Below are 21934 nucleotides of genomic sequence, written 5' to 3'. Positions count from 1 at the left end.
ACATGTTTACCAGGTTTAGCCAACCTGTGGTCCTGGCAGGGGCTCATGGGAATTGTAGTCCATGGACATCTGGAGGACCACAGGTTGACTACCCTTGAACTAGGTAATAGATTTCCTTTTCTTGTATTCTTGGAGTTCCTGAGAGCAATCGACAACCTAAACAGCATGAAAGCCCTGCTCCCATGGGATCTGTCAGTTCACAACATCCTACTACATCAAACTCTCAACATATAGACTTATTTCTCTTCCCCCGGGGGCTCAGGACCATTTACCTACTTTCCAGTCTACATCTCTTCAAAACATCATGAAGATCTCGTTCTTGAAGACAATGGATTCCCTGCTGCCAAGCCTCAGGAAACATTAGCCAAGTTGCTTGATATATCATCCCAAAGAGAAGGGTGAAATTATTGATTTTTGAATTATTGATTTTAGGCACCCGAGCAACTAAGTAAATGAGCAGCTACAAATGAAGTACCTTATAAAATCATGCACATTAATAAAGTTTACTAACACTGGCGTTTACAAAAATCCACGCCTCATTTTTAATTTGCAGTGACGTCTGTCCATTAAATGCAAGGAGTTTTATTAGGAAAACGTTCTTGAAATAATGTTTCCTTTATAAAAACTCGCGCTAATGTCGTTCTCTCTCCATTCCCCTGACAGAAGCACTGGAAAAATACTAGCCCCTCCTTTGGTTAATTAGCCTTCTAGGCTGACTGCCAATAGAAGCCTCCTGCTTTCTTTCACTGGCATGGCTAAAAGAGCATAAAACGCACAGTTAAGGTGGCAGGGGACAACTTTCTGGAAACGAAAAATTCTGACCCTTTTCTGTTAATCTGAGTCAATAAGAAGCAACCCACAGTCTCTCCTCCCATTAACGAGGGTGCTCCAGTTCCCAGTAGAGAATTCACTGTAGCCCTCAGTCGCCAAGTTATTTCAGACAAGGCAGCCCACAGCAGAGAATTTCTTGAGAGAAAGACTGAGTGAGCATCGTTAAACAGAACTGGCCAAGAAAAAGATCATTTAACGCCAAGAGCGAGCCACCGTCCACACCAAAAAATATGGGGTTAGGGGAAAATATGCCCCTTCAGTACAGCTTTATATATTATTCCTTATACAAGTTGACAGGCACCAAAGAACAGGAAGTGAAGTGACGCAGCCTGATCGTTAGTCCCTCCCAGGAAGTGTTGTCGGATATTCCCTTCTCTCTGACCAAGCACGGGCTGAAAAGCAGTTTACAAGTGTAGACCAGACTTCACAGCTCCCAGGCAGACTTGATACCCAACAGTCCACATTTTTAAAGTGACGTTCTGGGTGCTAACAGAGGGCTTATTCTAAGCAAGGGGCATACCTAGCTTCTTATAACCCACTGCCCTGCACCTTTATTACCAGGTGACCACTCACACAGCTCTCAGCGCTTCCAAGAAACCAAGTCAAAATGGCTTTGACTGAAGTAACACCACGCAGGAGCTGTTTAACTCTTTTTAAAGTTTATCATTTATTTATTACTTTGATTTTTATCCCACCCCTCCCGGGAATGCCGGCCCGTGATGGCTAACAAGTTTTAAACAAAATTAAGAACTTAAAAATCCCATAACCTATAGAATCCTCCAGACAGCATCCTACACAGCACTAAATAGCAATGCCCAACCAGCTCCATGATCTCTCTATCAATAGGGGGCATTTTGATTTAATGATGACTGTTTTTTACACTTGTTATTATAATGGATTTTATAATGTATGATGATTTTATTTAAATGGCCTGATAATGTCATTTTATTAACTATCTTGTAAAATGGTTAACTGCTTTGGCAGCCCTTATAGAAGCAGAAAAGTGCTATATAAATTTTGTAAAAAAAAATAAATGGCATTAAGTTGCTAATGTCTTATGAACAGGTACTGTTGCTTTATAAATCTTCGATTGATACCCAGATTAACAGATTGAATTGGCCACAGAAAATTTCTTCCAATGACCAGCAAGGAGGTCTGAAATTACTATATAAAGATAAAGGTAAAGGTATCTCCTGTGCAAGCACCAGGTCATGTCTGACCCTTGGGGTGACGCCCTCTAGCGTTTTCATGGCAGACTCTATACGGGGTGGTTTGCCAGTGCCTTCCCCAGTCATTACTGTTTACCCCCCAGCAAGCTGGGTACTCATTTTACCCACCTCAGGAGGATGGAAGGATGAGTCAACCTTGAGCCGGCTGCTGGGATTGAACTCCCAGCCTCATGGGCAGAGCTTTCAGACTGTATGTCTGCTGCCTTACCACTCTGCGCCACAAGAGGCTCTTTAAAAATTACCATATAGTTTTAGTAATAATAGTAATTTCCACTCAGGAAGGGATGTATCAGCGGAGCCCAACACTCCTGCGGTCCCTCAACTCTCAGAACAACCTCAAATACTACTCCCAAGGAATGTGAGGGGGGAGCTGTAGATCTCCAGCGTGTGCATGGGGTGGGGGATCAGCAAAAATCACTCCCTCTGCCTGTGAACATTCTTTGCTGAATCCAGCCCTGAATTGTTTCAAGCAAACGGTATCTTATTTGTATGAGAGGAAAAAACCACCCAAAGGTACTGAAGCTCGCTGCTTGGCTGTATTTTCACCCCAGTGTAAAATGTTTGCAGTTAAGTGGTCAAAGCAACTCTTGGCTTCATGCTTCCATTCCAGTTAAAAGATCAAAACAGGTCAAGGTTAACAACTGCACTACAATGTTCCAAACATCACCTCTTGAAATCTTCTAGGGACTTGGAAGTTTCATTTCAGATAGGCAGCTAAATAATTCTAGCAGCCCTGAGAAATTAAAGTGCTGCTTATTCAGAGAACTTAAAAAACTATCCAAACTAGCCTCATGAAAATCAAAGTATTTAAAAGAACGAGAGAGGCAAGACTGTCGCAAAACACTAATTTTTTGCCCAGCGTAAGACACAAGAACCATTAATGGCTTAATCTCCTTGCTTCTTAATGAAAGCCAGTCTTATTCTGGTTGAGATCCAGGTTAGGTAATATTAAGAAGGGGCTCAACCCAGAGGGGGGGAGAGGGAGAGGGAGAGAGAGGGGGGTGCGATTTCTCCCTTCTATGCCAGGCTCAGTTGGATGGAAGCACAAAAAGGCATGCTTGACAGATGGACATTGTCCCATCAGAGATTTTCTGCAGGATCCAAGCTGATGTCATCTAAAATGATTCAGGCCTCATTCTTAAGCACAAATAGTTATAGCACTGAATTCCATGACGTTACCTACAAATCTGAAGTGCTCCCACAGACTCACATTGGAGATCTCCTACATTCTCACACTCTACACTGTTAGAACAAGAGTTGGTTCTTATATGCCGCTTTTCTCTAAATGAAGGAATCTCAAAGCAGCATACAATCGCCTTCCCTTTCCTCTCCCCACAACAGACACCGTGTGAGGGAGGTGAGGCTGAGAGAGCCCTGATATTACTGAAGAAGAAGAGTTGGTTCTTATATGCCGCTTTTCTCTAAACGAAGGAGTCTCAAAGCAGCTTACACTCACTTTCCCTTTCCTCTCCCCACAACAGACACCCTGTGAGGGAGGTGGGGCTGAGAAAGGCCTGATATTCCTGCTCGGTCAGAACAGCTTTCTCAGTGCTGTGGCGAGCCCAATGTCACACAGCTGGTTGCACGTGGGGGGAGTGCGGAATCAATCCCAGCTCCCCAGATTAGAAGTCCACACTCCTAACCACTACACTAAATTAACAAAACAGCCTGACATCATACTTGCATGCATCAGCTTGTATATCCTTTGTATGTTTTCTGTATACCTCATATAGTACTACTATTCCATGGCAGCAATACCTTGTTGCTACACACGATACAAGCAGATAAAATCAGAGTACTGGAGCACCTTTAAGACCAAGATTTATTCAAGGCGTGAGCTTTTGGGTGCAAACACTCTTTGAATGGACCATCATATATAAGCTGTGACACATTTTACTAATGTAACAGGATTAACATTTGCTTATATATTACTACTGTTATGATGGTCAGTTCATAGTTTGAGGAAGAGTGCTTGCACTCGAAAGCTCACGCCTTGAATAAATCTTTGTTGGTCTTAAAGGTGCTCCAGGACTCTGATTTTATTGTGCTACTTCAGACCAACATAGCTACTCATTTGAATCAATACAGGCATATAAGTATGCCATGTGGCGAAGTTAAGGAAGAGGTAGTGCCAGTAGCACAACACCCCACTGCAGTTGATGCTGATCCCCACCATTCACTCATATTTGTATTTATTTATTATTATTGTTGTTGGATTTTTATCCCGCCATTCTTGGGAATGACACATGGCGGGTAACAACAGTTAGATAAAAACGCCATTTAAACCCCCCACACAGCACCAAACACAAGATCAGTAGCAGTATCCCCCCCTTGCCCCACCCAGCCTGTCCAGACAACCCTCCACCTCGGGGTAGGGGATTCACCTGATGTTCTAGGGCAGCCTGAGGAGGGGGGCCCTGATCTTCCCAACTCTGGCCTCAACCAAAGACCTGGCGGAAGAGCTCCATTTTACAGGTCCTGTGGAACTTTGACATCTCCCTCAGGGACGCAAGGCAAAAAAAAAAAATCAAACTGACACCTACCTGTTCTCCTAATAAATGTGGGACACATTCACTGATGTCTGTCAGATCCGTCTTTTCTAATTTGCTACTCACAGTGGTACCCAAACCCTGCTGCCCAAGGATAATCTCGCATGAATCTGCTTCTCTGTACTAGCAAGCTGTCAGAGGTGGATGGCACATTCTTTCTACCAGCTCTGTGCTAACAGATACAAAAACCACAACCTTTGGCATTTTGTTAGAGGGGATGATAGGGGTATATATGTGCTGTGGGTATCTATTTAAGTACACACTCTTTAGAGCCAGTTTGGTGTAGTGGTTAAGAGTGGCGGCCTCTGATCTGGAGAGCCAGGTTTGATTTTCTATTCTTCCACAAGCGGCCAGCTGGGCAACCTTGGGTCAGTCACTTCTCTTAGTGCTGTTCTCCGAGAGCAGTTCTATTAGGGCTCTCTTAGCCCCACCTACCTCACAGAGTGTCTGTTGTGGGTAGAGGAATGGAAAGGTGTTCCTAAGCTACTTTGGGACTCCCACAGGCAGTTAAAAACTGGGTAAAAAAACCCAACTCTTCTCCTAAAACAGAGGCCTTTTCATTAATGTCTGGAAAAGCCCTTGAAGCTAGCTTTCTTCCCAGCATACGTGTTTCTCCCAAAGCACCTGGCTTTTGAGTCTTATCAGAATGTTCACAAGTCAGCATCTGTCCACAGAGTATTTGAGGTGTAATTAGTTTAATGAGATGATTCACAAGTTGGCATTAATCATGCAACAGGAATAAAACCAATATTAATTCAGTATGCAGGGCACTCTAAGCAGTCAAGTCAGGTCAAATATCCAAGGAAGAAAGCGTGGCTGTGTTAACACCATCAAGGCCATAAAAATTAATCTGCCACCTAACTGATTCGTCACTGTTTCACGCCTTCACTCAGGGGTCTTCCAGAATACTCTAAAGCAGCCTTTCTCAACATTTTTACTATTGAGAAACCCCAGTAGTGTTGTGATTGTGCAGAATATGGTTGGGAAGCACAGCTGTGTCCATGCCCACTTAGGGCCCCTTCCCCTCCCACCCCTCCAGACCCAACATTGGCCATTTTGGCAGGGGGGACAACATGACCGTATACGGTCATATATGGTTGGGAAGCCATATGACCGTATACGGTCATGTAACCCGAAAAATGTTTAACAAATTTTAAAAATATTAAAAATTAATTAACTCCCACTCTTTCGAGAAACCCTTCCAGGGCCGCGACAAAACCCCAGGGTTTTACGAAAACCTGCTCTAGAGAATACTGAAACAAGAAGCGATGTTTATTTTTAGATAATGGTGACAGGGTTTCAAATGTTATATTATTATATATTACATGATACTGTATTAGATTTTAACCACTGTGAGCCACCCTAAGCCACCAGGGAAAGGTGGCATATAAATACAATAATAAATAAATAAGCCATTGTGGTAAGGAAGTAGTAAATCAAGGAGGTAGTTCGGTTGTTCCAAAACATAGCAAGACAGCCACACAACAGTATCTGATAGTGTTCCAGATTGGAAAAGTACAGGCTGCTGACAGTCTTCAAGCAGCAGCTGAACAGATAATTATCATGGATGCTTTAGGCTGATCCTGCATTTAAAAGAGGGTTGGGCTAGATGGCCTCGATGGTCCCTTCCAACTCTATCATTCTAGGATGTGAACAGTTTCCTGTACAATTCCACCTGCATGAGCCCTACTCTGACCACTGCTGGCAGAGCCTGACAGGAAAGTCACCAAATGATAACACAGTGACCAGCTTCAGATGTTATTTAACTTCATCTCCAATGTCTACTCCAGCCTTGCTCAATTTCTTTACCATTGAGAAAACCCTGAAACATTCTTCAGGCTCTGAGAAACACCAGAAGCGGCACAATCACACAGAATAAGGTTGGGAAGCATAGCTGTGGACTCGCCCACCCAGGACCTCAACCCTTCCCAGGCCTATCATTGGCTATTTCAGGAGGGGGGGACGACAAAATGACCATATAAGGTCATATCACCCAATAAATGTTTGACAAATTTTAAAACAAATATAAAAAATGTACTCCCTTACATTTTGGAAAACTTTCCACAGCCTTCAGGAAACTCTGGTTGAGAAAGCCTGGTCTACTCAAACAGAGGCCAAAGACATATACTTTCTATCCCCAAATTAGAGCTGTTCTTGCAGAGCAGTTTAATCAGAGCTCTCTTGGCCTCACCTACCTCACAGGATGTTTGTTGTAGGGAAAGGAAGGGAAGGTATTGTAACCCACTTTGAGACTCCCTCAGGTAGTAAAAAGCAGGGTAGAAAAAACAACTCTTCTTCTACACAATGGCCTTTCCCTATCACCACCACTGGGTTTCTACCACTACCACCAGCATTCCCCAGTTACAGATTTACTGCTTAACCTTGAGGTAAACTATTTGCCTCAATTATGTCATCTCAAAGCTATTATTCCGAGACAGCAACTCCTGCCTACATTAACAATGACTTACACGCTTACTGGGTTTTTTAAATTGAAATATGGATACCGAAACGCAAAATTATAATCAGACCTCAGCTTGCATCAGTGAACATAAATGCATTTTAAGACATTTATCACCAAAATGCACAAAGACAACTCTCGGTGAACGACTGGGATGCCCCCCTGCTAATGTGCATTTTGCTGAAGAAAGAAGCAAACCAAGGCAAGCACTGCATTTGTGGATACCCTGCAAAAGTCAAAATAAGGTTCCCAACCAAGTACTGGCTATACCCAGACCTGAGTAGTTTTACCAGGGCAGCTGCAACATATGTCCTTCAGATCATGCCTGAGGACAGGCTTTCTCAATCAAGGATTCATGAAACCTGGCGTTTCAGAGAATCATAGAATAATAGAGTTGGAAGGGACCTCATGGGTCATCTAGTCCAACCCCCTGCACTATGCAGGACACTCACAACTTCACAGCCATGGGAGGGTTTCCTGAATGGGTGGGAGTTTATTAGTTTTTAATATATTTTAAAAATGTGTTCAACATTTTTCAGGTGATATGACCATATATTGTCACATCTACCTGCCCCCCCCCCCAATGTCCAATGATGGGCCTGGAAGGGCCCCGGGTGGGCGTGTCCACAGCTATGCTTCCCAACCACATTCTGCACAATCACGACCCTTCTGGGGTTTCTCGAAGCCTGAAGAATGCTTCAGAGGTTTCTCAACAGTGAAGAAGTTGAGAAAGGCTGCCTTAGGGCCCGGTATTCACCTATGCAAGGTGCATGCAGTATTTTGCGATTGTGGCCTTATCCAAATACAAGTTCAAAATCACCACCACACGGCAGCAGCCCACAGTCACATCCTCTACTTTGGGCTAGTCAGACTTCAGGTGCTTCTTTACAGTGCTTTGCATGCCACTGCCTAGTGACCAGTGTCGTTTTACACAGGGGAAGGGGAGAAAAGAGAGAGAAGCCACGGATCAGCATAAAAGTAAAGAGACAAGAGACGTGAAAAAGAATTTCAAATGCCACTTCTACTATAGACTTTTTGGAGATCCTTGGGTAGTCAACCTGTGGTCCTCCAGATGTTCATGGACTACAATTCCCACGAGCCCCTGCCAGCGTTTGCTGGCAGGGGCTCATGGGAATAGTAGTCCATGAACATCTGGAGGACCACAGGTTGACTACCCCTGCTTTAGCACGCCCACCTGCCTCTAGAACCAACTTGGTGTAGTGCTTAAGAGCAGCTGCCTCCAATCTGGTTTGATTTCCTCACTCCTCCACAGGCAGCCAGCTGGGTGACCTCGGGTCAGTCACAGTTCTCTCAGAGCTCTCTCAACCCCACCTACCTCACAGGGGGGTCTGTTGCAGGGAGAAGAAGGGTAAGGGATTGTAAGCTGCTTTGAGACACCTTTGGGTACTGAGAAGCAGGGTACAAAAAAACATCTCCTTTTCTCCCTTCTAATATGGGAGCGATCACGTGGCCTGCCTTTGTAATTCTAAGAATGACCGAGAACTATCCTAAACTTTCTACAGTGCTCCAGAATGCTCGGAAGTGAACATGGGCAGCTCAAGCAAATTCAGAAGGGCAGTTGTCTCAATCATCCCTCCTCTAGAATATCACTGGACATCCACATTTCTACTCCCTTCCAGGTAAAGTATTTCTCAAGCACTTTGCAGGATGACACAAACCACCAAGCTTATAAGAGAAGTCACTGGAGATCAGCCACCTGGAGGCAAAGCAGAAATAATCCACAGGAAAACTACAAGAGTGATTAAAGCTCTCGATTCCAGAACCCCATCTGGCTTCCTCAAACAACAGAATTAGTAACAGCGCTGCAGCTGGTTGCTAAAGCAGCTGTCCGGAAGAAGCAGCCTGCATGGCCAGCGTCAGGCCTTGCAAAGCCAAAACTGCTCCAACCCAACAAGACTCACGCTTCTTCAGAGGCAGGATCTGCAGAAGCTAAAAGCTCGGCGTTTAAATAACCACATCTGAACAGTGTTAACTGCCTACATAAAACACAAGCGATGTTAGTTGTGTCAACAGCCCAATCAGTCAAAGTTGAACATATAAACTGTAAAATCCGTTCTCCTGGTCTTTATATATCTACTGCATGTGCACTAAGAGGAGGCATTTTGCCCACTGGGTCTAGTGTCCTGGAGGAGAGTTTCAGCTTGTACATTTTGATTTCAGTTCACAGCGATTCAAGGGATATGTGGGAGGGGAATGCGGGGTTTCATGTCTTCATCCAAGGAGTTATTCCCTGTTAGGAAATCCAATCCTATAAGAGGAACCAAATATACAAGACAAGTAGCACAACCTTCAGAACAAGAGAGAGCCGTCGGTCTCAAAGACACACTGCATTGCTCTACCTAATACATGAGAAACAGTGTGGCGGGGTCAGTTTGGTCAGACTAGGATCTGGAGACCCAGAGTTTGATTCCCCATTCTGCTGTGAACACTTGCTGGGTAATGCTATTTTTTTTCCATGTGCGGAACTGCCCTCAGTCTAACCCAGTGGTTCTCAACCTGGTGGTCGGGATCCCCTTTGGGGGTCGAACGACCCATTCACAGGTGTCGCGCCAGGGCAAGCAGCTTGGCCACGGGGGCGCCATCCGCACAACAGCCTTGTGGGGTAGATTGAGATAGAGCATTCATCTGTCTGGAGCAGCGGAAAAGAGTGAGATCGGCATGGTGGGAGAAGAGGCAGAGCTGAACTGAGAAACCCCGGGAAAAAAACAATTTATATACAATCATGAACCATGGATCTTCACGCCATTGGTCAGTTTAGGTTTAATTTCTGTGAAAGAACACTTGCATAATTTTATGGTTGGGGGTCACCACAACATGAGGAACCATATTAAAGGGTCGTGGCATTAGGAAGGTTGAGAACCACTGGTCTAACCGATTTCATCAATTGTTGTGAAGAAAAAAAAAGGAGAACTATGTAAGCTGTTCTGGATGCCCATTGGGGTCAGACTAGGATCTGTGCGGAATAAGTGAACAAAATACCTACTTAACAAAATAAAGACTTCACTATGTGTAACTTTTCACACTCTCATTCGGCAGGCATCAGCCTTACTCAAACCAGCTTTTCCGTTGTTGTTTTTCCAGATACAAAGACAGCACCTGGAAATTAGAAGGGCATCTATCCTAAAGTTTTAAATCTGTACAACGCAAAAGTTAAGATTTCTCACAAACATTACTAGAATACAAAGTGGAAAGATGCCTTGGTTAGATTTTACAAAATGGCAGCTCCTAGACCGTTTATGCACTGGGAACTTCACTGCCCTACCCACCTATCAGGAGGACAGATAGGGGGTGGATGAGGTGCACCAGGCCAAATGCTCCCCCATGTGGGTGCAGGAAGAGGTGGGGCAACCTGCCACGACTAAAACTCCAGCCTGCAGCCCAGCATGAAACCTCCAGTGCATAAACGGTCCTAGAGGCAGAAGACCAGGGCCACACCTTGACCTGCAAACCTAAGTACATTTTCCTTCTAGTATGATCTCTCGCTCTGACACACACACATCCCACACACTTTTCAACATCTCACCCCCGAATAGTCTCAGGGATAAACCTAATAGAATTCGCATCACAGCGGTGCCATCTGCTCAGGGCAAAGAGCAAATGAGTGTCAACCTGTACATCCACCCTCCAGGCATTGCAGCAACATTTCCTCTAAGTGGAGAAAGAAAACTCAGCACAAAGGTAGTTGGAGTCATGATTCTCTCTCCTTGCCCTTGTGCCTCAGAAGCGTAGGGTAGCAAAGCAGGATCCTAGGACAGCAAGAGAATTTTTGTGGTGGTATTCCTCAATACTGAGTATCAGCATCGTTTCTGGAAGTTCCCCAAAAGTCAGAGCCAGCTTATTGAGACCCCAGCAAGGAGCTTTTGAAGCAAGGGAGAAGAAGAAGTGGTTTGCCATGGCCTTCCTTTGCCATCTTCCTGGATGGTTCCTCTTCCAAGTACTAACCCTACTAAGCTTATGAGATCTGGCGAGAATAGACTGCCTTCCTTCTTGCAACCTTATACACTGATACTTTCTTTTTTTAAGCATCATATGTAAATAGTTGCAAATTATTTTTTCAGAACCTTGACGGAATGCATCGGGATCACAAGATTCCTTCAATAACAACCAGACTAGATTCACAGCACATGTTCCTGAATAAGAGAATACTGCGTTATACTCCGCTGGACAAACTTACTTAGTACTTGTCCTGTTCCAAGGCTTGACCTCATCTTTGAGGAGAAACGCACACCTCAGCTCCTCAATTGCTTGTTTACATACCCAGAAAAGAATCTGCTCCATCCCTATCTAGCAGGCCCCATTATAAGGCTGAAAATATCCTCTAACGAATCCTTATAAATCTTCACTGTACTCCATTGATGAACATAACCGGCTGGGGGAGAGGGAGAGAATATATAGCCAGTATTAATCTAGCTAATAATGCAATGTAAACAGCAAAGATTGAAGAAAGCTCTCTTGAACTGCTGGTTCAAATATATGCAACACTACTTCCTCCCCCCCCCCCATGAACACAACCTTGCCTACATATCTATCTAATACACTGGATCTCAACCTGGGGGTCGGGACCCCTTTGGGTGTCGAATGACCCTTTCAAAGGGGTTGCGGCAAGGCAAGCAGCTCGGCCGGGGGGGGGGGCACTGTTTCAGCGAGATCGGCATGGTGGGACAAGAGGAATTGAGAAACCCCAGGAAAAAAACAATTTATATATATATTTTTCATTTATTCCCCGCCACTCCCTGACCGGCTCGTGGTAGGTTACAACATCTTATAAAATCTCCAATAAAACACCCATTAAAATACATCAAAAAAACTCAACATGGCAGAAAATCCACTCCCAACCCCCACTACTAGAGGTCTAACTAGTCTAACAACGTACTGCTCAAACCCCGAGGGGGGCATTGATCTACCTTGCTGACTCCAGCCTCAACTCTAGACCTGGCGGAAGAGCTCCGTTTTACAGGCCCTGCGGAACGCTGAAAGATACCATCATGAACAATAGATCTTTACGCCATTGTTAAGTTTCAGAATTGGTTTCTGTGAAAGAACCCTTGCAAAATTTTATGGTTGGGGGTCACCACAACATGAGGAACTGTACTAAAGAGTCATAAGAACCACTGATCTAATATCTCCCTCTTCCTCCAAAGAATTCAGGACCGGCCTACACGGCTCTCTTGTTCTATCTTCACAACCACATGCCGGCTTAGGCGGTGTATGTGTGGCTGGCCCAAGTTCACCCACTGAGTGTGTGGCCACGCAAAGGATGTGGACTCAGACCCTAGTCCACCATACCAACCCATACCTTCACCCTTCTCCACAAAATGCAAAGCCTGCAACTTGAACCCATTTCCTGAAAACAAAATAGCAGTCCATTTTCAGCTGTCATTATCCTAAAGTCCACAGAGTTGCAGCCTTAAACACACATTTTGCCCCATAAGGGCTGGCCCCGTTCCAATGTACCAGAGCCAAGTGCTGCCTGCAGTCCTAAAGGACTGCTGTCAAGCATGCAGCTTGGAGTGTATCGCAACTCAGAATACGTATTGGTTGACAGGTAATCTTCCAGCCCCAGCTTAAACACAGGTGGCAGAGACAGCTGAATCATTCCTCCCCCCCCCCCCCCGCCATCCCAGTCACTGCTGTGTGTTTAACTAAAGCTTGAAATAGCAGAGCTGTTGCCTCCTATTTAAGCTGTAAGTAACCTATGAGTCCGCTAACTGTATTAACAGCTCCCTAGGAGACATGGTTTAATCCACAGGAGAAATCACTAACTCTTCAAGTCGCTACAGTGAGCCACACTGAAAAGGAACTGTTCCTGTTCAAATGGGAAATTATTGGAAAAGAACAACTTGAATTTCTGCAGTGCTTTTCTGAGTCTACAAAGCGGGACCCTTATTGCCTCGGCGAAGGAGCTTCAGTTAGAGCCCCACTGCATGAAGACTCTCCCCATTTTCTGCAGACCACTAAAAAGGAACCTAAAGAACAGCTCAAAAAAACTTGCAAGAGTTCTGGGTACTGATAGACCTTTTTGCAATTGTTAGTTAAGAGGCTGAATGTGCTGCCAGAGGGTGTAGCTATGGCCACAAGCACCAACAGCCATTAAACCGATGTATGGAAGATATAAAGTATAGCAGTGGCTATCAACAGCAATGCTGACTGAAGGGAACCTCCACATGTAGAGACAGTCAACTCGCAAACCAGTGCTAGGAGGAGGAAACATCAGGGGAAGACCTGGGCCTGAATGGCTTATTGTTAACCCCTAGAGCAGTGGTTCTCAACCGGGGAGTCGGGACCCCTTTGGGGGTCGAACGACCCTTTCACAGGGGTCACCGCAGGGCAAGCCGCTTGGCCAGGGGGGCGCCATCCACACAACAGCCTTGTGGGGTAAGATCGAGATAGAGTGTTCATCTGTCTGGAGCAGCGGAAAAGAGCGAGATTGGCATGGTGGGACAAGAGGCAGAACTGAACTGAGAAACCCTGAAAAAAAAAAAAACCAATTTATATACAATCGTGAACAATGGATCTCCATGCCATTGGTCAGTTTCAGTTTAATTTCTGTGAAAGAACACTTACATCATTTTATGATTGGGGGTCACCACAACATGAGGAACTGTATTAAAGAGTTGCAGCATTAGGAAGGTCGATAACCACTGCTCTAGAGGAACTGGTGCAAGGCAAGATGCTGGACTAGATGGACCACTGGTCTGATCCAACAAGGCTCTTCTTATGTTCAGCAAGGATTGGTCTAGAGGCTCTTTTGCTTATGTAGTTATCCAGTGATGTGGTTATTATTCTGCTTGCTGGAGCAGCCTACAGAACAGCCTTTCTCGACTTTTTTACCACTGAAAAGTCTCTGACACATTCTCCAGGCTTCAAGAAACCCCAGAAATGGTGTGATCCTGCATACAATATGGTAAGGAAGCACAGCCATGTACAGGCCCACCTAGGGCCCCCCTCCCTTTCTCACTCCATCCAAGTCCATCATTGGCCATGGGGGGGGGGGGAGGTCAACATGGCCATATGTGGTCGTATCACACAATAAACATTTAAGAAATTTAAAAATATATATATATAAATAAGTCCTTAACTTCCACCCATTCAGGAAGCCCTTCCAGAGCTGCCAAGAAACCCTGGTTGCAAAGGCCTGCTATAAGTATCTTCCCAGGTTCGCTTGATACCTACCAAAAGTACAGAGGTATCCCAGTAATTGTTCCTTCACCACCACCTGCCACTGCATTTAATCTAGTAAAGTAAACAATGGGTAGAGCTGCACGACTTTCACACAAAAGGTTACCCATGGAAAATGTATGGGCCCAGAGTAAATGCTAAAGTTACCGCTCACTGACATGCTGTATACAAACTGCGTGCTCTCATTTTAAGTAACAGGGCCTGCAAAATGGAGGTCTTCCACCAGGCGTTTGTCTGAGGTCAGGAGGTGGTCCAGGGGGTTTAAGATCAGGCTCCCTTCAGAGCCAGGGCCAGTACTAGACAGGCCTTGATCTACCCCTGTGACACCAGCCCAACTATTCAATCTGCCCATATTTGGACCACCCAGTGGCCCATGTGGGATGCATCTTTCACAAAATTATATATCGCCATCTATTGTGAATGAGTTTTAGAATATTGTTTTAATTGGGGTTTTAATGGGGGATGTTAATGTTTATTACTTTATGGATTTGTATTATGAAAAATGTAAACAGCCGCGAGCCAGTTCTGAGAGCGGCGGTCATATAAGTCCAATTATATCAATAAAAAATAAGATATTTTAGTTAGAATATTGTGTATTCTAGGTCTGGCCATATACCCACCAACCATGACGCAAAATCGGTGCAAATTGTCATATGTCATCACACAAGTAGCACAGGCAACCAGTTCCATAAATGCTATCTGGATTACACTTGTACGAATTCGATGTTTCTTGCACGTTTACCTGTTAACCATTATTACAGTAAATTATTACAGCAAATGAAAGCTATTCTGCCAGGACAACCGCTTTCACAACACACGGCTGAAGTGCCCTATGATGCACAGGTCTGTGTTAAGAAGAAGAGTTGGTTCTTATAGGCTGCTTTTCTCTACCCAAAGGAGGCTCAAAGCAGCTTACAATCGCCTTCCCTTTCCTCTCCCAACAGACACCCTGTGAGGTGGGTGAGGCTGAGAGAGCCCTGGTATTCCTGCTCAGTCAGAACAGTTTTATCAGGGCTGTGGTGAGCCCAACGTCACCCAGCTGGCTGCATGTGGGGGAGTGCAGAATTGAACCCGGCACGCCAGATTAGAAGTCCGCACTCCTAACCACTACACCAAACTGGCTGCAATGCTCATTCCAAGCAACATCTTTCTCCTGTACTAAATTAAGAGTCTGCTGGAAGACGCTGTAAAAGCACACAGTCTGAGGAGATCTACGTGGATAAGTTCATGGCGACGCCATTAGTGCCAGACGTCCTTTCACAAGACGCTGCTTCAATTAAGCGCCAATTAAAAATCCACATTTGATCTGCAATTAATGAACTGATTAATCATACCACTTAATGCTTTCAACCCCGGCGCCTATCAGAACATCAGCTCGGTACAAAGAGCTCCGTGGAGCGATGAAAAGTAGCATCGTGCTGAGAACTCCTGAGTGAGGAGAGATCAACAAGGTCTGATTTATTCAGATGGCGTCAGGATTCCTTGTGCCACGCGCCCAGGGCTGTCCTAAGCAGAGTTAGGTCCTTCTAAACCCCACTGCTTTCAGTGGACTTGGATGGGTATACTTTGTTTAGGAGGGCACAGTTCCTTGCCCTTTATTCTTGCTAAAGATAGATTCTGCACGAAGAAAACCTTTTACGTTGCAAGGAGTTGAGCAAAGCACACAGAAAGTTAGACTTGGCTTTCCCTTACCGGTAAAAGCAATCCATCAGAGTGGATAAATATGGATTTACTTTTGTTTTCCCAAAATGTTACACCAAGTGGGTCGGAATTAGGCATGCCAGTCCCCAGGTAGATCTGGGGATCCCTTGGAATTTCAGGTCATCTCCAGGTGACAGAGATCAGTTCCCTGCCCCATCCCAAATTCTGCCCATTCAATTCCCAAATCTCTACGTATTTCCCAACCCAGAACTGTTAACTCTTGTTGGAACTGAGCCAGCTTGGTGTAGTGGTTAGGAGTGCAAACTTCTAATCTAGTGAGCTGGGTTTGATTTTGTGCTCCCCCATATACAGCCAGCTGGTTGACCTTGGGCTTGTCACAGCACTGAGAAAGCTGTTCTGACCGAGCAGTAATATCAGGGCTCTCTCAGCCTCACACACCTCACAGGGGGTCTGTTGTGGGGAGAGGAAAGGGAAGGTGAATATAAGCCAATTTGTGACTTCTTCGGGTAGAGAAATGCAGCATATAAGAACCAACTCTTCCTTGTCTTCTTCAGTAATATCATGGCTCTCTCAGCCTCACCTACCTCACAGGGTGTCTGTTGTGAGGAGAGGAAAAGGAAAGTGAATGTACGCCGCTTTGAGACTCCTTTGGGTTAAGAAAAGCAGCATAAAAGAACCAACTCTTCGTTTTCAGTAATATCAAGGCTCTCTCAGCTTCACCTACCTCACAGGTTGTCTGTTGTGGGGAGAGGAAAGGGAAGGTGAATGTAAGCTGCTTTGAGCCTCCTTCGGGTAGAGAAAAACGGCATATAAGAACCAACTCTTCTTATTCTTATCCCTTCGTAAAAGATCAGGGGGACTGGACAAACAAAAGTAAGGGGGGCAGAGGCTGTGATAAGTATAGAAACTGAGTGGCATTGAGCAAACAAGCTGGTGGGATCCAACCCATCATCCTTAAAGTGGTGCTATTGAAAACAAAATCTGAATTTAATACAGGCACAAAGTCTCGATTCATAAAACTGAATCTGCATTTCTCTATTAAACACTGAATTAAAGTCAGTGTTTCTTCCATTAAGCCATACTTTGAGATCATGCATTTTACATACAGCAATGATTGCATTGTATAAGCAACGAAAATTCAGATTTATGCTTTCCATCCTGTTATGAAATAATGTGCAATCTAGTAACTCCCACTCTTGCTTCTGGAAAGTACTGGGCACATAAGTCTACAAATAACTGCTCTCTGCATAGTGTCCTTGCACATGGAAAGTGTCATTAATTTTCATTAAATCATTAAATCATTAATTTTTCAATTGCTCCCAGTAAGCAGATAGAAATCCTGGAACACGTTTAGGTTATAACTTCTAAGTTGAAGAATCACTCTACTTAGTCACAAACTGGCCTGCTTTTAATGGTTACAACAACCAATTAATATGCATGTCTATCCAAGAAATGAGTGAATTGGAAAGCTCGAGGCCCAGCTAAAACAAGATGTTGGAGATCTTTGGCTGGATACAGCTAAAGGGACCCCTTACCAATCTGGGCTGGGGCACTGCCATTTCCCTGGTTGGCTACACAAAAATATTACTAACCCAAAAAAGGGAAACAAGGATCCTCCCAGAACGTTTGCCTTTCTTCCTTGCTAATAACACAATGGAGAAAGATGGCAGGAATTCACTTGGAATGCAGTATTGGCGGAGAGTTTTACAAATACCAGGGACCACAAAGAAAAATAAGAACATTTTAGAGCAAATCAAGCCTGAACTCTCCTTAGAAGTCAAAATGACTGATCAGGCTGATCAGAAGACAACAATCAGCGGAAAAGGTAATATTGTGAGGAAAAGTTTAAGGCAGCAGAAAACGGGGAGACCCAACATGAGATGGACAGACTCAACCAAGGAAATGGTGACCCTGCATTGACAAGATTTGTGCTAGGCTTTTAACAATAGGATATTTGGTAGGGCACAAATTCATAGCATTAATGTAAGTTGGAAATGACTTGAAGCACTTAACACCCAAGAAACCCAGCATGGTGAAAGGTTCTACTCATCTGCTTTCCCTCAAGAAGCTGGTCCCACTTCTTATTTTTGTACACTAATAACCCTGTGAGATAGGTTAGGCCAATGTTTCTCAAAAAGGTTGGGGAACCTCTAGTCCAGCCTTTCTCAACCTCTCGCCGCGTCAGCCCGCCGCCAACAAAAGAAGCCCGCCGCCGCCGCCGACCAGCCCGCCGCCGCCGACTACAGTAAGGCCCTAGCGCCCGCTGCATTCCCCTGCAGCGGGCTTGATTACTAGTACAGAATATATTTGGGAAGCATAGCTGTGTAAGTGCCCAGCTGAGCCCCTCCGCTGACCACGCCCTCGAGGCCCTGGCCATTTTGGGAGGGGGGGCAGGTCAGCATGACCATATATGGTCAAATCACAGATAAACGTTTAACAAAATTAGACAATATATAAAAATTAATTAACTCCCACCCATTTAGGAAACTCTTCCAGGGCTGTTAAGAAACCCCAAGGTTTCATGAAATCCTGGGTTAGGCTGACAAAGAGTGGGACTCCCTGAAAGCCATGCTGTGAAATTTAATCAGAATTATGGATTGTGACTTCACCACTCCACCGCACTAGCTCTCAAACAGAAATGGGTTGCATTCCACGTGCATGCTAACTCCCAGTGCTGTGACCCTAGCCTAAGGTAACCAGATTGTCCCACTTTTGGAGGGACATTTGGGGGTACCTGGCAAATTGTTGAAATTTCAATATATATATATATATATATATATATATATATATATATATATATATATATATTTTACAATACTATTTTTGCGTTCTATGCGTTCTATGAAACTTTTTGTTGCTCCATATAGACCAATTTTTAAATCAAGACCCCCCCGCCCCCCCCTGGCCAATGGTGTCCCGCTTTACCAGTGTTAAAATCTGGTCACCTTACCCTAGCCCCAACCTTACAGGACAGATCAGGAGATCAGCGCACCTGATGAAGTGAGTTCTGATTCAGAAAAGTTCATGTGGGAAGAAATTTTGTTCTCCTTTAATTTACCACTGGCCTCCTGTTTTCATTTGCTCCTAAAGCCCCACACAACAAGAAACCTAGGGAGCAATCCTAGGCAGAACTACTCAGAAGTAAATTCCATGTTATTCAATGGGACTATATCCCCCCAGCTCATAATTCTTGAAGAAACTTCAGTTAAATCAGCATTTCTGTTGATTTTAACTCAATGATTTAAAGTTATTCCACAGGAACCCATTCATATCAACACAACACACAACCAAATCTTGTCTTGTACTTGAATAAGTCTGCATCCTATAAAGCTTACTTCCAAGTGAATATAAGACTGCATTCTTAGCTATCTCAGTGCTGGCCAGCTGCTTTAGAAAAATGTTGGGTGGATCATCATCAATGAGAAAATAAGGCAGGGACTGAGTTTTTGCAGCAGTACAGAATCAAGCTGTTCAAGTTACACTGTGACAAATGTACACAGTTTGTTGATTTCTACCACACGGCCTTTCTTTTCCACTTCACAGGAGACATGTAGGTTCCAACTGGTGCTAGGGATCCACACGCAGCTGTCTTGGTCCCTTCCCCAAGGCAAATCCTCCATTTGCTTCTCTCTCCTTGTAGTAACTTCAGAGCTTCTACACAAGGTGAAAGTCTAACCTGATTAATCTGCCACGGCTTTCTCCATGACCATTTTTAGACTGAAACAAGGAATTATTTCATGCACTCACTCAGAAATATATTTCCCTCCCCCCTTTTTTTTTTAATACCCAGCCTGAGGAAAAGTTTTGCTTAGCTCAGAAGCATGTATGCCACATTCTGAATACTGACTGGTGCTAGTAAAAAGGTATTTTCTTTGAATTCTCTCTCCTTACATTCAAGGCACATGTTTATGTACCGTTGTTGCCGGACAACTTATTCTGCGAGACATTTTAAAAGAAAAGAACACAGGCAAACACTTTTCACAAGGTGTTCTGCTCCTGTTCTCTCATGATAATGCTCCAGGAGCTGCCAGTACATAAAACTCATCTGACGAGCACCCTCCCCTTCAAGGAAGAAATGTTACAGATTCCCCACAGAGCAGAAAACAGACTCATTTAGATGCCTTCCATAGCATTCTTCAGATATCTGAGTGTCACTGTGGGAAGGCAGACAAAGAATATGAATGAGATAAAATAGTTTTAGTTTTTTTTTAAGTATTGTTACAAAAAAATTAAAGGGCAAGTTGTAGACATTCAGCGTGAACTCCATGAGGAAAATACATCTTTGTGCAGGTCAAAGCAGCACAGAGAAAGGCCAGGTCTCCTTTTCAATATGCCCTTCTCAGGCTTTCAGCAGCTGGAGGCCATCAATATTAAAACAACTGCAAGATGAACCTGAGGCGAGGCTACCGGCTACTGCTGCGGGATGAGGCCTAGCTCAGCAATCAATCGGCATCAGTCCTGGGTTTTTAGTCTCAAATTTCTGCTACATTTGTGGTTTTTTCAGCCAGGTTATGCGCTAACTGGCTTCCAACCTAATTTGCGCACAACATGCAGCGGTGACTGGGCGATCCCCTCCTACTGTGCTCATCATTAAGTGATACTTTGCATCCCCTCAGAGCAACCCAGGCAAACCAGGTATTTAGGCCCCTTGCGTTCTGCCTACAGCACTTCACCACCCATTAATTCAGTAGACTATGCCGATAGTCCTACATTAAACTGTGAGGCAGAGAGGTGAACTACAACGCAGGCCAATAAAGGCTTATTGAATTTAAAATGGTGAACTACATTTTTTTTTAATGTTCTGAGTCCGCAGATAATAGGGCACCATTTGAGGGCTACTTTGACAATCGACTGGCATATAAATTAAAGCAAGGGGGGTGGGGCGGGGATTAAAAGATTTGGAGGTTGGGGAAGAGACAAAACCCATGGCAAAACGGTGATGTCGAGAGATTTGCCGGAGATTGTAAAACTAATCAAAACGGGATCTACGGTCCGGGGTTAGGAGCACGCTACCGCTGCGAGAGAGTTTGTGGCATGTTGCCACTGGAGGGTGACCAGAAGAGCACGGAGGAAAGCGGGAGGAGGCGAAGGCAACACTTCGGAAAGACCCACCAAAAGTGCCGCGGCCACTTGGACGCTACCTGGCGCCGGGCCGCCGCACTGTCAGGGGCATCTCCGGGGCAGGGGGAGCTGATGCAGCATCCCTGGAGGGGCAAGCGGACCTCACCCCGCCGCCGCCGCCGCCGCCCCCGCCCCTCCACCCACCTTCCTCTCTCGCATTGCAACAGAGGAAGCAAAAGCGCTCTAGGCAAAGAGAAGCGGCCGCGGCTTGCGAGAAGAAGAGGAGGAGGAGGAGGAACTCAAGTTTGCAGCATCGGGCACTGCAGTGCCGGGCGCATCCGCCGCAATGAGAGCCTCCGGGCTTGAGAAACACACGGCACGCCGGTAGGCCCCAAAGCCGGCTGACGATGCATCCCTCCTCCTCCTTCTCTCGCCCTCCCCATCCCTGCCTGCCTGCCTGCCTGCCTCCCACCCGCCAGCCAGCCGGCCGCTCCCATCCCGCCACTGACCGATCACCTCCTGCAGTTCATAGGTGTCCCTGCAAATGGGCCAGCCGACAGCCTGGGCGGCGGGCGCCGGGGCCGGGGCTGAAGCCGGCGTGGGCTGCTGCTGCTGCTGCTGCTGGGGTGGTGGCGGCGCCGGTGCCGGTGCCGGTGGGTGCTGCTGCTGCTGCTGTTGTGACGGCGGCGGCGGCTGCTCTTGTTGCTGCTCCTGCTGCTGGACATGGACGGGCGAGTCGTTATGCTCCGCCATGATGCTGCTGGAGCGCCCAAGCGGCGACCTTCTTCAAAGTTCCCTGCCGGCGGCACCTTTAACCCTCATCGGCGGCGGCGGCTCCTCTCTCTCTCTCTCCTCCTCCTCCCTCTCTTCTCCTCTCCTCCTGCCAGCCAGCCAGCCGGCGCACGGCGGGGGAGGGAGCGCACCGAAGGGGCGGAGGCTGGAAG

The 21934-nt window shown here is 45.5% G+C and overlaps 1 protein-coding gene across 1 annotated transcript in view; it reads right to left on the bottom strand.

Moving 5' to 3' along the window:
* The window catches only part of STK39 (serine/threonine kinase 39), a 177026-nt gene extending 155092 nt beyond the window's left edge, over positions 1 to 21934 (bottom strand). The window contains exon 1 of the mRNA XM_077319812.1: positions 21500 to 21934. Within this exon, the coding sequence (XP_077175927.1) occupies positions 21500 to 21743 (244 nt within the window). The 5' untranslated portion in view covers positions 21744 to 21934. The remainder of the gene's footprint in view (positions 1 to 21499) is intronic.

Source organism: Paroedura picta, chromosome 2 (assembly GCF_049243985.1).
Source record: "Paroedura picta isolate Pp20150507F chromosome 2, Ppicta_v3.0, whole genome shotgun sequence".
In the NCBI taxonomy this organism is placed as follows: Eukaryota; Metazoa; Chordata; class Lepidosauria; order Squamata; family Gekkonidae; genus Paroedura; species Paroedura picta.
Note: the sequence above shows the minus strand (reverse complement) of the source record. Positions and strands in the feature narration are given on the sequence as shown.